This window comes from Typopeltis vanoorti, chromosome 1 (genome assembly GCF_054136105.1).
Source record: "Typopeltis vanoorti isolate ZY-2024b chromosome 1, IOZ_Tvanoo_1.0, whole genome shotgun sequence".
Classification (NCBI taxonomy): domain Eukaryota; kingdom Metazoa; phylum Arthropoda; class Arachnida; order Uropygi; family Thelyphonidae; genus Typopeltis; species Typopeltis vanoorti.
Window position 1 is genome coordinate 52291386 of NC_143549.1, and position 18443 is coordinate 52309828.

General features: G+C 35.3%; 1 protein-coding gene across 1 annotated transcript in view; it reads left to right on the plus strand.

The window, feature by feature from the left end:
• The first annotated feature begins 330 nt into the window (after positions 1–330).
• LOC150109972 (E3 ubiquitin-protein ligase RNF34) overlaps positions 331–18443 on the plus strand; it is a 246749-nt gene continuing 228636 nt past the window's right edge. The window contains exon 1 of the mRNA XM_090416125.1: positions 331–443. Coding sequence (XP_090272251.1) covers positions 385–443 — 59 coding nt within the window. The 5' untranslated portion in view covers positions 331–384. The remainder of the gene's footprint in view (positions 444–18443) is intronic.

Sequence of the window (18443 nt, forward strand, 5' to 3'; positions counted from 1 at the left end):
TGGAACAGTTCAGTATGAGAGACATATTGCTAGTTAAGTGATGCCTCCGGCGACGATCCTTTTGACTTCATGATAGTTTGTTAATATTACTACTAATAATAATAGTAATAACGATCATGTGCAGAGTAAGAAAGAAACATAATTGGAAATTGTTAAATAAGCACGTCCCTCAATGAATTTTCTTGATCATAAAATGCGGATTGAAAAAAAAAAAAAAATTTATTTTGTTTTCATATTGATTTCTACATTTTAAATTTAAAATACATATCATGTTATACTTAAAACCAATATTAATGTAGTGGGAGGGCGAGTAGTAGGCAGAATTGCATCTATGGCTCTCATACTCGTTACATTGCTAGTTTGTATTTCGATTTGTATAACTGTATGAACGGCATTAATTTTGAAACGGATATAAGTATTGGGAATTTAAAATTAAAGACCAGGTGAGTCTTTTATGAAACTTACCGGCGCTTTAGTTATTTTTGCTTTGCGGAAGAGTTCTTATTTTATATGCTATGTTTTATATTCGGCGAATTCTTATTTTATATGCTATGCTCATATGTATGATAGGTGTTTGCGTGTGGTGATTGGAAAGATTGTTGACAGATTGTACTTTATAGTTTTCATATCATTAGAACTGAAAAATCGAAGTATAAAAATCAAAGAAAAGTCGATAGCAAGCGGCACCGTTATAGTAATTGGTTGTAAGTGTAGTTGCGCTGATATTACCGTCATTATAATGGTACTACTTTTCGATATCAATTCATTTAAAAGTAACTGCTCTTCTCTATTAACTTTATTATATGTGCTATATAATGACGTCTGTAATATGATTTTAGATGTCATGTAACTAGAGAATGACATCATTTGAACTTATATCAAGGCAGGTAATAACACAGTTTAATGGAAATGGGAACGTGATAGAAATGGAAAATGCTGCGCTAAAGGGTGTTAATTTTAATACAGCTGATGAGAATCATTGATATTATAATGTTAAAAACTATTTTTAATACTACTCATAATATGCATTTGATGATAAGAGTTAACATTTCAGAATATAGTTGGATAATGTTTCTTGAAAATGTCTACATGATATTTCAAACCCCACATTTATCAATGTTCTGATGAAATGGAGGTTCATGATATGACAAACAGTCCAAATACTGATAGAATCTTTTCAAGGAGTGATGCTCCTCTAGTTTGGTTGACTTTCTGGAGAGAGACCGAGTCTGTTTATATATGCAATCTGTCATAAGTACTCTCATAAGTGTTAGAATCTCTTTTATAAGTTTCTATTATGTTCAATGTTTTCTACCTTTCAACCAAACTTTGCAACCCACACACCTTCAATCTCTCCTCAACAAAAGTATTTCACAGATTCCACCATCTTGATCACTCATCTCTGGTTCCTCTCTACTGCCTCTTCATTCCCAAGTGTCCAAATCTGTGCACAGTAGTCGAGATGTGGCCATAGAATTGCCTTGTGTGTGTGTGTGTGTGTGTGAGAGAGAGAGAGAGGGGGGGGATAAATTGCTACCTATCTCTACTTGTGTGTTGAAAATCCAAGTAATCCTTTTAGCTATTTTGCTAACTTTTGTAATATGCCCTCTGAATTTTGACTTTCTGTCCACTATCACTCCCAAATCTGTAGCTGCAGTCCAGTAGTATACAGTATTTGGTCTTTTTATCCCAAAGCGTATAACTTTACATTTTGACACATTAAATTGATAACTAGTATCCTTTGCCCAAGTTGCCATTTTATTTCAGTCATCCTGAAGGATCTCTACATCGCCTTTATTAACTATAGCCCTTTTTGCATCATCAGCAAACTGGGTACTCCCCATTAAATCATTCCCTGTATTGTTAATATATAAATTAAATAAGTCCTAGCACAGAATCCTTAGGCACGCCACTATTCAACTTTATTCCCTTGGCTCTTCTCCACCATATATTACTCTGATGTCTGTTGGTTCCCCCCCCCCCAACCAGCCTTATGTCCAGCCCCATTTGTTCCATTTAATGTGATAGTCTTCTGGGTTATATTCTGTCAGATGTCTTTGGGAAATCAAGCAATATCATGATGTAGCTATTTCCCTTATCCAGCTGTCATCAATATTATAAAATCTGAGCAAATTACTCAAGCAGGGCCATGCTGTCCTCTATAGCATATCATATTCCTATCCACTCATTCCTGAATTCTACCTTTTATGAACTTTTCAAATACCTTTACTACTCCTGAGATAGTAATTGGTCTGTAATTTGCTAGTTTTTGTCTTCCAGCTCCTTTATGTAATAGGAACTAAGATGAGAATAGGAACTATCTTATTTATTCTCCAGTCTCTTAGAACTTTTCCAAACCTGAGATTTAGATTAAACAGCTTTGTCAGTCACTGCAAGTTCTCATATGCATTCTTATAACACATGGACTAACATACCATCCATTCCCACTGCCATATTCACATTGATATTTTTCAATATGCTGGGCATGTTAATCCTGATGTCAGCCAGTGTCAGTTCAGCAACTGCAGTATCTCAACTAATTCTTTTTGCTTCTGTCACTTTGCTACCATCAGCAGTGATAAAAGTTATCTTTCAATAATCATTCTTCCACTTATTCACTACATAGCCAAAAACTTTAAGATTTTCTATGACCTGCTTAGCTAATTTCCTCTTATCTGATTTAGCTCTTATTTTCATTTCTAATCACTCTTCTTGCCTTCTCTTTGGGCAATGCAGGAATCAGTTTTTGTAGCATTTTGAAATTAAATACAGGATGATCAAAATTAAAGTATCCCTGTTTAAGACCTTGTGGAGTGCCTTTAGATACTGTGAAACTTTGCAGGAATATGTTATGCAAAAGTGATATCTGGGAAAAAAAACAAAAGCAGTTCCAAATTTCACAACCAGGGGGTATAAACGCTAAATGTATGAAATTTGCATATTATACACTCCTGAAATCTGCCAGGAGGGTTTAAAAAGATGGACACAGGATTTTTTCTCTTCATTCTGGATTTTAACTGTCCACAGTGATGGCACTAACCTTTCCCCAGTGTGCTTTGCTTGTGAAGTTGTACTATCTAAACAGTTGTAATGCTGTTGCTGCACACTCTGTGAATTTTGTTACCTAAACAAATGCCCACAAGGCTCACTATCTCCATGTCCTCTGCAATGAATGATTAGTTATTTTGAAGAAACGGGATCATTGCGAGTTAGACTTGGCAGAGATCACAAACCAATCGGTTCACAAGGTGAATTGCTACTGCTGTTGTGGAGTTATTGCAGCATTGGTTTCTGCAGTGTGCATACTGTATCAAGACATGCATGTGCCTTATGCAACTGTCTGGAAAATGTTAATGAAGATTCTGCATTTTTATCCATTCAAAATAATTCTAACACAGGCATTGTGCCTTTAGGATTTTAAGAGTTGACTGACATTCACTTTAACATTCCTTGCTCTAGTGGATTTGAATGCAGCGTGGTCGTGGATGATTTTATGGGGAGATGAGGCTCACTTTCATCTAAACAGAGTTGTGAATACCTACAATTTTTAGGTATGTGCTATGCATGCAATCCAACAAATTTCTTTGCATTTACCCAAAGTTGCTGTGTGGTGTGGGTTTATAGCTTCATTTATCATTGTACCATTCTTCTTCTTTGAGAACATTTGCCAGTTTGGTCATGTGATCTGCTCAATTACTGCCAAGAGGTATCGCAATATAATAAACAATTTTGTTGTGCCATGGCTACAGCAGCACATGTCCTTGGATTCAGTTATTTTCATGCATTTCAGGATGGGGATCCCCTCCACATATTGGTCTTTCCGAGAACATTTCACAGAAGCCAGAGTGATTAGCTCTGTGTTTCCCACTACATGGTCGCTTTGTTCATCTGATCCCCCCCCCCTGTGAATTGTTGGCTCTGGGAATTTCTCAAAGACAGGGTTTATCAAAATCATCCTAATAACTTGCCAGCACTGAAAGATAGCACTCATGTGTGCTATATCAGTCTTGACTAGTTGTGTTTTGCTATTGAACACACTGTGCAAAGGATGCAGTTTGAGGCATACTCAAACTGCATCCTTTGAATGCATAATGGAAGTGAAGAAAGATGTGTTATATTTGCTTGTGTTGCTTTTCTCTTTCTTGCACAACACAGAAAAATTACTACATCTACATACATCAGTACATCATACAGTGCTCCTGGTTGTGAATTTTGAAAGTGCTTTTTTTTATTTCTTTAGCTATCTCTTCTACATGACGTACAATGCATTCCTGCAAAGTTTCGCAGCATTTGGATCACTGAATGGTGGTGCTCCACAAGGCCCTAAACAGGGATACTTTCATTTTGATCACCCTATATTACTCATGGACATGCTAATAATATTTTTCTTTATATTTCTTTATATGGGTAGCGATGCAGTGAAACCATTCATGGGCAAAAGAGGTGGGAGCATAGGCAGACAAGGAAGACAAGCTTAGGATGGCTGCTGACCAAGAGCTTGGAAAACATGAGTACCATTTGAACATGATGCAAGAGTCCTGATTTTATTCCTTTCGTCATCAGTTTTGGATGTGCTAATAGTTTGCTTGCAACTTTTTCAAGTTTTGGTATAAACAGAAAAAGATGGAGATTTTGAAGCCAGTTGTTCGGTTCTTATGTTATATAGCACTTACACACTTCTTGAAGAACCAAAGCTTAGATAAGGGATGAGAATTTAAAGTGGAATGAGGAATTATTGTTTGCATACCAATATGAATTGCTTCAGTGATGTGTTCAGTGAAAACATTTGGATTAAAAGAAAAACAGTAATCCAATCAAAGATTACATGGAAATCACAAAGATCTTCTCACTTGACATTTTTATAATGCCACACAACATATGGCTGAGAGTGATTGAATGTTGCTCCACAGGAGAAGAAATCAATGCTAGATTGTCTGTATTGCATAACCATCCACAGTATACTTAGAAATGTCACTTGAGAAGATCAAGTCTTTGGTCAGTAGTTATGATTATCTGGTATTCTCTTGGACACATGAACAATTTCTGTAAGATCATTGATGATAGCAAATATCTCAGCATCTCTGCCTGCTTGATCTGTGTAAGTGGAAAAGGACATTAAAATTGCCAAGGAAGATGGTCTTGCATCATCTGTAAAGTACGAAAGAAACAACAGGGAGAGAGCGCTTTAAGTGTGCAAGATATGGGCTAAAGAAATGAGAGAGGACAAAGACTTGCTGAATTTGCAGAAAGTGAGGAATTGTATATAGGAAATACTTAACATACTAAATGAAAATGGATCTGGAGATCACCAAATGGAGAAGTTTTTAATGAAGTTGATTATATTATGGTGAACAACATGGAAATATTAGAAGATGTATTATTTATGAATAAGTTTAATTATGATAGTGATCATAGGCTTGTGTATGCAAAAATAAAAATAAAACAGCTAGAGAAAGATATTGAAATTGTTGATGAAAAATTCATACTAGAAGGTGAAGATATAATAAACCATAAAATAAAATTTGAGGAAATAATGGAAATAATCTTACTTTACAGATACTTGATCTAATCAAAAAAGGAAATAATTAAGGCAAAGGAGATAAAAGTAGTAAAAACAATATAATTTTGTGAAAATGTAAAATTAGAAAAGAAATCAAAACAACATCAGAAAATATAATTGAAGAACAATTGAACATAATAGAAAACAATTCCCTGAAAATTATCAAACAGGGGTTGCATAGAAGGAAAAACTGGATTTCAAAATTGAAAAATAAACAAGGAATATAATACAGTAGAGAATAAATAATGAAAATATGTAGCAAATTTTATAGAGACCTCTATGCAGGCAAGGAAACAAATTCTGAAATATAGAACCACTCCTCATGATGGAAGAATTATGGAAATTCCTCAAGTCAACAAAGAATAATAAAAGTCTTGGAGAACACAAAATCAGGAGGTTCACAGTTTCATAAAGTTATATTGGATATGTTCAATGATATTTTACTACAGAAATAATTCCAGTGCAGTTGCATAAATCCTTGATTATCTTATTACATAAAAAGGGCAGCAGAGATGATATCAATAATTATAGGCCAATTACCAGCCTGGTTGGCTGAGTGGTTAGCATACCCGCTCTCCAGCCAACAGATTGTAGGTTCGAATTCTGCTGTGGCCATGGATGTTTGTGATTGTCTTTAGGTGGGAGATGAATTTCATTGCCTAGTGTGAGACTACTGCTGGACTTATGGAAGATTTTATTTTATTTTCTAACTTCACACTGAAATGGTGCTACATACTATGGTCCCACACATAGGACCAGAAGAGGCCTAGATCCTAACAATATCCTGTGCTTGTAGGCATAGGTTTCTGTGGTTTTAGCAGTTCATAAGAAAGATTCCTCTATGCTTATTAGGATTAAATAACAAAAAACAAACCCGACAAGTTTTGTAAGTCATTTGACTTACATCTTCAGGGGTCAAAGGTAACTAAAAGTTTAAACACAAGAAATGAGAAATTACTCAAAATAGTTCATTCTATGCAGTTGTGGCCGTCAAACTGTTCATTAAATTAAATATCCGCATGCAGATTCAATGCAATGCTAAGTTTGAACAATGCTGGATGCTGTCACGTTCTGTTGTTCATGTTCACATTGTCAGAGGTCTGACTTTGGTATATTTTTTATCAATGCTGACCAAACTTGGTGTAGAATTAGGCCCTAGTGTTTGTTGCATTGCATTGGAATTCTAAGCATGTTTGCAGCTTCTTTAAATTTCCTTATGTAACAATTTTTTTCAATGTAAGACATGTTTGTTGTTTGCCAGAGTACATTATGGCCTGTGGAAGTTGTATGGTATGCTAGGCCTGATTTGTGTTCTTTTCTTTTTTGCATGTCTTTTTGGTGTTTGTTCATACGAATTTCCCCTGATCTTCCCATCTGCCCTACGTAGCAGATGCCATAGGAACAATTAATTTTATAAACACCTGGTTTTTTTAAAGGATGATGTGGAGGTTTTGGGGGATGTAGAAATCTTGAAATTTTTTTCCAGCGGTAGAAACGCAACTTTGATGTTATGTTTGTTTAGTAATTTGGCTATGTTGTCTGTAACATTCTTGATGTATGGAAGCGTGATTGCTTTCTTGAAATCTTGCTTTTGTGAGATGCTTGTAGGAGGTGTGTTGAGGATTTTTTGATTGTCTTAGGTTCAAAACCATTTTTTTTTTTTGAAGATTTCATTATTGTGCTTAGGTACAATAATGAAATTGTACCTAAGTTCATCCAAATCAAGCATGCATTCCACTCAACCAAAGCTAACAGAATTTACTAAAGAATGGAACTAGCGATTTTGAGAGAAAGGATTACAACCACTAGATCAGAACTAGCACACATAAGCCAAGATACATTTACTCTACACAATGAGTTAACATTCCTTCCGTCCGACCTGTGGAACAACATTAACAATATCACATACAACAAAGCTGCAGTGATTTCTGATCAAAAGATGAGTAATTTAATTAAAAAATTTAATGTACTACTTCATGAAAAAGAAAAACAAAGAAAACATCTAGATTACTTCAAAGTATTAATTAACCTTTCTTCAAGAGTCCTATCAAGAACCGAAAAAAATCTACTTCTGAAAGGTTTCAACTTCGCTTTAACGCCACGCTACTTACCAAAAATTGACATCATAGGTCAAATAGAGAAAGGAATACGAAATTTGCCTGGTGATACATCAGATCTCATCCATATACAGAGCACAGCATTGCTTTACAAAGCAAATTACCCCAGGAACCTACCTTACGCGGAATACACAGCCCTCAAAGAACTAAAATCAGACAAAAATATCGTTATAATTAAGGTGGATAAAGGGAATGCAATGGTAGAACTCTGAGGATTATAATAAAAAAATAAAAACTTTTCTAGAAGATTCTAATACCTATACACCTTTAGACAAAGATCCCACCTGGTGAGCTCACAATAAAACCAATGATCTGGTTAAAAAGATATCCAATTGGACTGAAGTTCTTTTTAGTTCTTCATAAGCACAATTCTACAATGAAAACATCCATTAGTTCCAAGAATATATGGTGTACCAAAAATACACAAGATAGGTATTCCTTTAAGACCGATAGTGGATGGAAGAGACTCTCTGATCATGAATTTGGCAAAACACCTCACCAACATGATTTTACCACACATAGGAAAAACATCTTTCATTAAGAAATGCACATTTTATTGAGAAGGTAAAGGATATATGCATAGGACCTTCAGATATCTTAGCAAGTTTGGATTAATCAACCTGTTCCCAGAAATGAAACAGGTTGAATCTCCTTGAAGACTTTTTTCCTGTAGACATCATAGAACTTTATAAACATTGCATAAAAAATAGTACTTTTTTTCATGTATCAAGACAAATTTTGGGAACAAAAAGGAGGACTGGCTATGGGCTCCCCAGCTTTAGCTAACCTATATATGGAACATTTTGAAAATAATGCTTTAAACAATTATCATAAAAACCGAAAATTTGGCTACGCTATGTAGACGATATTTTCATCATATGGCCAGGAACAACAGAAGAACTAACTGCTTTCAAAGATTACCTGAATAATATACACAACAACATAAAATTTACTTTGGAACAAGAAGAACATAAAAACTTTCCTTTCTTGATATCCTAATAGAAGTCAATGAAAAAGATGCTAAATTATCCTTCTCCATCTATAGAAAACCCACTAACACAGGAAGATTTCTTAATGCGGCCTCACACCACCACCCTTCACAAAAAATAGGTTTAATTAAAACCTTGAGGGACAGAGCTTATAACATTTCCAGCACAGAAAAACAGAGAAATGAAGAATTACAATATTTAACACAGATCCTCAAAAAAAAAATGGTTTTGAACCTAAGACAATCAAAAAAATCCTCAACACACCTCCTACAAGCATCTCACAAAAGCAAGATTTCAAGAAAGCAATCATGCTTCCATACATCAAGAATGTTACAGACAACATAGCCAAATTACTAAACAAACATAACATCAAAGTTGCTTTTCTACTGCTGGAAAAAATTTCAAGATTTCTACATCCCCCCAAAACCTCCACATCATCCTTTAAAAAAATCAGGTGTTTATAAAATTCATTGTTCCTGTGACATCTGCTATATAGGCCAGACTGGAAGATCAGGAAATTCATATTAACGAACACCAAAAAGACGTGCAAAAAAAAAAAAAAAGAAGAGAACACAAATCAGGCCTGGCCTAGCATACCATACAACTTCCACAGGCCATAATGTACTCTGGCAAAGAACAAACATGTCTTACATTGAAAAAAATTGTTACATAAGGAAATTTAAAGAAGCTACAAACATGCTTAGAATTCCAATGCAACAAAAACCAGGGCCTAATTCTACACCAAGTTTGGTCAGCATTGATAAAAAATATACCAAAGTCAGACCTCTGACAATGTGAACATGAACAACAGAACGTGACAGCATCCAGCATTGTTCAAACTTAGCATTGCATTGAATCTGCATGCGGATATTTAATTTAATGAACAGTTTGACGGCCACAACTGCATAGAATGAACTATTTTGAGTAATTTCTCATTTCTTGTGTTTAAACTTTTAGTTACCTTTGACCCCTGAAGATGTAAGTCAAATGACTTAAGAAACTTCTTGGGTTTGTTTTTTTTTATTGTTATTTATCTTACATGTGGTCCAATTACCAGAATCTTTCTTATGAATATCCAGTGCTATCCAACTCCAGACCAGGAATTTGAGAATTCATTCTCTGGTAAGCCCTGCATGCTGCCAGTGTAACCTGCAAAGCTTTTAAAGTCCACATAACTCTGCTGACACCATTAAAAGATAGTTGCAGAAGTAAATTTTGCCGATGTGATGTTCTTCCTGAAGTAGCTGTACCAAGTCTTGTAAGGTTACAGTCAGCATTCATTGTGAAGAATTTATGGAGACAAAAAAACCCATATATTTTTGTATAAAAAAGATTTTATTTTGTTAATTTATATTTATGTATAATTTTTATTCATTATTTTATTTATTTACTTATTGTTATTATTATTATTATTATTATTTTTTTTGTCAGATGTAAAGCTAGGGTAAATGATTAACAAAGCATTTTTGTTAACCCACTTTTGTTAGTATCATGTAATTTGGGTCCTTGCATATGTATGTTTTCCTGATGATGACCCCGATACAGACTTCAAAACATCAAGTTATTTTCATAATTAGAAGTAAAGTAAATACTCCAGCATCTGTTTTTGTCTCCATAAATTCTTCACACTGAGTACCAAGTCTTGGTTTTCAGCATAGTAGGCAGCTTTTCCAGCACCAACAACTTGTGCATCAATAATGACTAACTTATCTCTGCTTGCAACAAAGTCAGGCTTCTTTAATCCAATGTTAGTCCTACAGTGGGGTTCTACTGCTGTTATCCAACATTTTTTCTTCAACCTATTCTTTATAACCTTCACTATTGCATTGTCATCTGCCCTGTACTCCATGTGTGTGGTAACAACATTGAGCAACATGAGTCAAAGTTTCTATACTCTGACAGCCTGATCTGCAGTTCTTGTCATCACCTCTTCCCAGAGTTGTACCAACTTGAGTCAGCAGAGCATTGATTCTTGTCCTAATTAAATCTATATATTCAAAACCAGGCAGGAAGTGAGTTCCATTTTTATCCATTGATGCTGATGATTTTAATGCAGCTCCATTTACTGAATGCTGCAACATTAAAGCCCATCTCCTTTGCCCACCAAGGCAGTCGTAATCGGTGTCCTTCCATCAAGCACCCATCCAGAGGTACTTCTGTAATCATCCTTAATACATGAAGTCCTAGAGGCAATGGCTTGAAAACGTTCTGTGTTTGGTCTCTAGAGCAGGGTTTCCGTATAGAAATATATAAAAATTGCTAAAAATGGGGGAAAAATCCTTAGCCCACCTATGGTACAAATGTATTATAGGTTCACTATTAACCTTTTATAGGTGGGAACCACATAAAAAAAAAAAAAAAATCAGTTTGCTATCACAATTGTACAAAATGTTTATACACATTATATTAAATATGATCACAAGAATTCTTGGATGATGCACAGACATATGAACAAGCAGGATTCAGAGCAAGATTCTTTGATAGGTCATATATACACTATTAACCAAGTAATAGAAAAAGCAAATGAATATAATCTTCCTGTATATTTGATATTTGTAGATTTTGAAAAAGCCTTTGATTCTCTATATCATTCAGAAATAATAAACAGTTGAAACAACAAGCCATCCCAACAAGTATATCTGATTATTAAAAACTGTCTATGAAAACATAACAGCCAGTATAAAGCCAGAACATCAGGAAAAGGAATTTGCTACTGAGAGAGGAGTAAGGAAGAAGTCTTTAAGAGCATCGCATGGGAAAACTATGAAATTAGCATCAACAGAAAAAAAAACCTCAATCACGTTTTGAAGATGATTTTGTTCATTTATCAAAAAATAAAGCTCAGGAAATATTAAATGATATTGATAGAGAAAACAAGAAAAAAAATGTTTAAGATTAATCTAGCTAAAACCAGATTGATGACAAATTCAGATCAAACTGAACTAAAATTAACAGATAATCATATTGAAATTGTGGACAACTATATTTATCTTAATTAGTCACTTTTAGTTTTAAGGAAAAACAAGATAAAGAAATTAATTGAAGAATCACACAAGGAAACAAAGCATTTTGGTAGTATAAATACCTGTTAGATTTACCTATATGCCTAAGAAAAAAGTTCTTTAATATATGAATTATTCATTATTCCAGTGTTTACCTCTGGAAGTGAGACATGAGGCAACAACTAAAAAACAGGAAGACAAGTTGCATGTGGCCCAAACAGACTTGGAGAAAGGAATGCTCCACATAACAAAAAGGGATAGAATAAGAAATACTAGAATTAGAGAGATAACTGGAATAGAAGATATTGTGAAGTGCTGTAAGGCATGTAAATGAGATGGACTGGCCATATAGACTGCCAGATGAAAGATGGACAAAATTAAGCAATGAGTGGATACCAAGAGAAGGAAAGGTTGCCAAAGAACAAGATGAAGGGGAGTATGAGCTACAAAGGTTGGACATGAGATGGTAGACATTGGCTAAAGACAGACAGAACTGGAAAGTTAGGGGAGACCTATACTAGCAGTGGAGGGACACTCCTCAACTTATAATGGGATTCTATTCCAACGATTTTATCGTAAGTCAAATCACTATATAAACCATCAAGATATGCTAGCAATTAAACATGACTTAGTGCTAAAATATGTTGTTCTGCTTTGTTATATTTTAAATTAATTTTACTCTGTGTGTACAGTGAAATAATGAATTCCTGTATACAGTAATGTACTGTAACAAATAATGAAACGTTCAGTTCACAGTGCTTCTTCACACATCGGTAAAATAATCAACTGGAAACAATTGGAGCAAGAGGCATTCTTCAATCCTGCTCTTGATTAATTGGACAATTCATTGGGAGCTGCAGTGAATGCTAGGTCATGGTTCACTAGATACATAACTTGTGGAAGGTCATCTTTTTTCTTTTGGGGTGGGGATGAGAACAGGAGTGGACTTCTTTAAAAATGTGTGCATTGTATCCAAATTAGTCTGTAGTCTATACATGATGTAGTCTTTGCATAAATTTCTCTGTAACAAGCAATTGCAGCTTACTTCCATCTATAAATTAAAGATGCCAAGAAATTATATTCTTGGATTTATCCCAAGTATAAGAAAGTTTACGCATAAAGTCACTTCATGACTGTGCTACTTCTATATAGAGTCTAATGACTTCACATCAGTTGCCTTAGTATCCCATAATGCAATGCAGATATCCTTACAGACATGTATAATGCTATCCATTAGGGGAAGGGCTACTACTCAGACTGGTTTCGACCTTTATCGAGGTCTCATCAATGGGAGCCAGACTCAGATGTGATACTACAGTTGAAGTAATGCTGAAGTCATATTTCCATATACAAGTAGTCAAAGGGTGTCGCACGTTATTACTAAAATACTCTGGATTAGAGATAGATGTTGAAAGATTTTTCACCTGATTACACTATAAATTAAAGATGCTAAGAAATTATTACTATTACTATTATTACGGGCAACTCCAGGGAGTCATTAGACTCATCGAGGGAGGCCCCAAATCATATTCATCACAACTATTCGACATTCATACAGTATCTATCATACCTCGCCTTAAACTCATTCACTGTCACAGCATTCACCACAGACTCAGGGAGCGCATTCCACTCATTCACTACTCTAAAAGTAAAGAACCCAGCTCTAACACCCTTACTAACCACACTTTTGCCCAGTTTCCATGGATGTCCCCTAGTCCTCCCACAACCAGCCCTGTTCTCAAAAATATCTTCTGAATTAATTTTATAGAAATCCTTCAGTAATTTGAATGTCTCAATCCTATCCCCCCTCCTCCGCCTATCAACCAGTTTTTGCAACCCACAAATCCTCAACCTGTTCTCATACGGTTCATTCCACAGACCTGCTATCATCTTGGTCACTCGCCTCTGGATCCTCTCCACCTCCTCCCCATCAAGAAGAAACCTAGGTGACCAAATCTGAGCACAGTAGTCGAGATGGGGTCTTATCAAGGCTCGATACAGAGGAACAATAACCTGCTTGTCTCTGCTTGTCAACGTATTCTTCAGCAACCAAGTGATTTGATGAGCTGATTTGGCCACTTTTGCAATGTGTCCCCTAAATTTCAATTCCTTATCCACCAACACTCCTAAATCTCGTGCCTCATCAATTTCCTGGAGCACGGTTCCACCAATGCAGTTAACTGCCACCAATCTTTTCACCCCAAAATGCATAACCTTACATTTTGCCACATTAAATTGACATCCATTCTCCTTAGCCCAGACCTCCAATCTGTCCAAATCATCCTGCAAAATTTTGACGTCATCTGCATTCACTATTGCCCTACCCAACTTCGCATCAAAGTTAGAAGCCTAGAAATTTACAAAAGAGAAGAGAGAGAAAAAAAAATAACAAGAAGACACCAACCCAGCACATCCTGTGAATGTATGAAATTATATTCTTGGTTTCATCCATTATCCAAAAGTAAGCAAAACAAAGTATGGGATACTAAGGCAATTGATGTGAAGTCATTAGCCCTCTATATATGATACAAGTAACCCAGTCGTGATGTCATGCAAAACATTGTTTGCTTACACTTGATAATGGATGAAACCAAGCATATAATTTCTTGGTAGCTTTAATTTATAGTGTAATCAAGTGAAAAATCTTTCAACATCATTCTATCTACTTCGCTAAATTTCTTCATGTTGAAGGTCGGTTTCTCCAAACAAATGAATTGCCTTATTAACAGAGGCAAATGCCTCTGTCAGTTTTTTTTACTGTAAACCTGTTGAGGGTTGGTGTCTTCTTGTTATTTTTTTTTTCTCTCTCTTCTCTTTTGTAAATTTCTAGGCTTCTAGCTTTTGTAAGATTTTCATTAGAGAGCTCTTACCATGGCCTATGCCAGTTATTCTACATCTTCATTGTCAACTTGCAACTCACTTAACATCACTATATTTTTTTACTTATCTCTTATAAAGATTTGTAAAATCCTGTGAATGTATGAACATATATTTTCAGCATCTTCTTCCACAACACCATTCACACACTGTTTTCACCTCATTTCATCTGCAAGATATTCTATTCCAAAAGTCTGATGATTTTCTCATCCTCAGTAGCAGCAGCAGTAGCTTGAGGTAAAGTATTTCTTAAATAATATACTTTGAGGATAGCAATAACACTCTTGTCTGTGAGTGCAGAAGTGATGTGGTATTACTAATACCATATCACTAATGAATATACTAATGGGATACCCATTGTAAGTATGAATGACCATAAGTTGCATATGTCACTGCAATTTATGACTGAGGACTAATTCTCTGTGCATGCATGCATGTGTACATATATCTGCCTCACTCACAAAAGGTAAGAAGTTATGTTGCTCCCATTGATGAAAGGAATGAAAGAGGCAGAGAAGTTGGTTCAATTTTAAAGCTAGACTGTTAATGGATACTGATAAGCAGCTACTCTTGTTCTTATAGTTTTTGAGGAAAGTGGTGGTGGTGGTGGTGGGGGGGGGCGAATGGTGGCTAGTTCAGAACATTGACTGTGAAAATACCTGCAGAACTGGCACAAGAAAAAACTGAATGTGTGTGGGGAGGGGGTTATCATCAAATAATCAGATTTGCCCTTTCTGGATAGCATCAAGAATTCTTAGAGAAGATTTGTGCATTTTCAGATGTGTGAAAAATTTTCAAGGATTGGTTCCAGTTTTTCATCATCAAATTCCTGGGATGTACCCTCAAGGTGTGTATAGGATATGATAGTACTACATGAAAAATTTACATCATTACTAACTTCCTATCTACAATTTTTCTCCAAATCAGTCTGTTACTTGTCAAGACTCCAACATGCCAGATCTTATATTTCTATCTTCTAAGGCACTTTTTATCGTATTAATCCACCTATATCTTGGTCTTCCTCTGGGTCTTTTTTCCTGCCAACCTGGCAGAGAACACTTGTTTTGCTAATCTTTCCTAAGTGACCATACCACCTGAGATTAGCTCTGCTAACACATTCCTGAATGTTAACAATGTCAAGTTCTTTCCTAATTTCCACAGCCTCTTTTTTAATATATTGCTATTGATGCCATCTGTTCACGCCCTTAATCTTTCTCAGTATTCTCATATCTGCGGTCTCCAGTCTTTGGTCAAGTGTTTTACTTCTAATCCAGCTCTCATCTTAGATCCAAAAGTTAATATTGGTTTGAGTACTGTCTTATATACAGCTAATTTAGTGTTTTGACTAATCTCTCTCTTTTTCCATATAAATTTATTCAGTTGACTTGTTATGTCGTTGTTTTTCTTATTTTATATCTTCCCTTTCTTATCTTTTAATTGCTAATTTACTTTTTCAGATATCGGGCCTAATATTATATCTAGGATTGTTTCCTTTTCGGATACTGGCAAATTTATATTATGCTGCGCCAGCCAGTATCCTATAGCAGAAAAGATCCTTACTCAGAGAGACAATACCAGATTCTGAGGCGTTCCTACACCATATTTTACTTTAATACAACTGTATAGATTCAGACTGCAATCGTAACCTAAATCTATGATTATATACACTTTCTAATTTCTTCCCTCCAAAAGAGGTTCTGTTTTTATAAGTGGTAATTCGGAATCGTAATCAGGCATGACTCAGGTATAGGCAAATAAATCATGTTTATTGGAATATCAAAGCAAAATACACTAAAGAAATTCAGGCATTCAATTTATCTCAATACTAAATAAGGAAACTCGAGTTAAAAGATCAACACTTTAAATTTAAATCAAAGGTAATAAAGCATGTAAAACATAGTGACTGATAATTGGGATAGATAGTAAATGATATGGTGTTAAGCTAAAGTTTCCTTCTGCAAGCTGTTCATAAGATAATATAACTAACATTCTAATGTTATTCAGTTACTATAAGTCTACAGTCCAAATCTTGTTATGTCAAATCAATCGCATACAACACAAAAGACCTCTTCCAAACAATTCTTCTTATTCTCAAAAGGAGGCTAGCATTCTAATTAGAGTCTGTCCACAAAGTTCTTTAGAATAATGTTCATAATTTACATTCACAAGTAATTTTCTCTCTTCTAAGGAATTCTAAACACAAAATAGAGTAATTCTACCGAATTACTCTATTTTGATCCGATCTTTTTCCGATGTCTTTCAGCACCACGTGTAGGTCTGGTTACCTCTTGTCTATTGGCTGTCCTTACGCCAGGGTAGGGGCTATGCTATCTTCATAATTACTACCGATCACGGACTCTATTCTTTTTGGTTCCCAGGAAACATCTCTATTCCTCTCGATGGGACCCTTCAGCGAGGGATTGATTCTACTAGGGCTGGAAAATTTCACCTTCAGATTTCTGCATGGAATCCTACAACATTCTCAGGAAAGCTCACCATCCGACCTTTATTGCACTGACGCTTCGTCCCCCTTACTCGAATCCGGCTAACTTCTGAACCAGGAAAAACGATAAGACGAGAGAGCCGATACGGCGCTTATTCCCTTATATTCTTCGTTCAAGCACCCCTTTTTTTGGAGTTCCCTTTGCACACGACCTGTATCTTTTCTCCCCCTTGGGTTTATCCCTTGCTCTCCCCTCTGCTGTTATACTCTTGTATTCATGGAATTCGTGTTGACATACTTTCCGCGTAAGCTACTGCCTCCGGCATTACGCTGGACATGTGTAGTTGTATACCTTTTATGAATTATTACTTAATATCAATCTGGTGACTCACAATCATTCTATACAGCTAAAGTGAGGCTTAAATAATATTAACAAATTCCTATTTTAAGACAATCTCTAATTCAATCTTGGTATGATCACAATAGATTAAAATACATGGTACATAAAATTAATGCAATTTTATACATATGTGAAGAAGTTTCACTTTAATCTCAGCTGATGTGCAGGTATTTCTCTTTGTCTGTGTAGTTTAGTATGTTAGACCCTGAATGAATGATTTCTTTGCAAGATTCCTTCATTCAGGATCTAACACTTGCAACCATACTAGCTTTGTTGATTCTGTTGTCTATTTCCATATTTAATTTATCATCTTTACTAAAAATCGTGCCTAAGTAGCTGAAATGTTTTACTTGTTCCATAGGTTCTCCATTCATAATGCAGTTTATATTTTCAGTGCTTCTGCCTATTTTCATTGTTTTTGTCTTGTTATTGTTGACCTTCATACCGTATCTATTACAACAGTTAATCTTGCCGACTAGTATTGGATTTATTTAGAAATATGACATCATCCACATAAAGCAAAGAGCTGACATTAACATCGCCAATTTTGACATTAGGTTTAATACCACTTTCCTTCATATGTGATCCATATAGATAATGAATAACAGAGGGGATAATGTACATCCTTGTCTGATACCAGATTTAACATTAAACCATCTTCCTGTTCTTACTTCAATTCTAACTGCTGACTTACACCTCAAATAAAGACTAAGTATAATGCCCCATTGATGCCATATAACTGTAACATTTTGATTAGATTTTCTCTTGGCACCTTGTCATATGCTTTTTTCAGATTTACAAAACTTAATACAGATCTTTGTTATGTTCTCATGATTTCTCAACTATTTGTCATAAAGTGAAAATATGATACTCACAGCCTCTATTTGGCCTGCATCCAGCTTGTTCTTCACCAAACTTTTGTTCCACAATCCTTCTCAACTGTTTCTCAAGTATACTGGCATAAATCTTACCAGGAACACTCAGGGAAATACTCCTGTAATTCTCACATTCAGTTTTATTTCCCTTTTTGTATATGGGTACTATGAGAGCTCTAC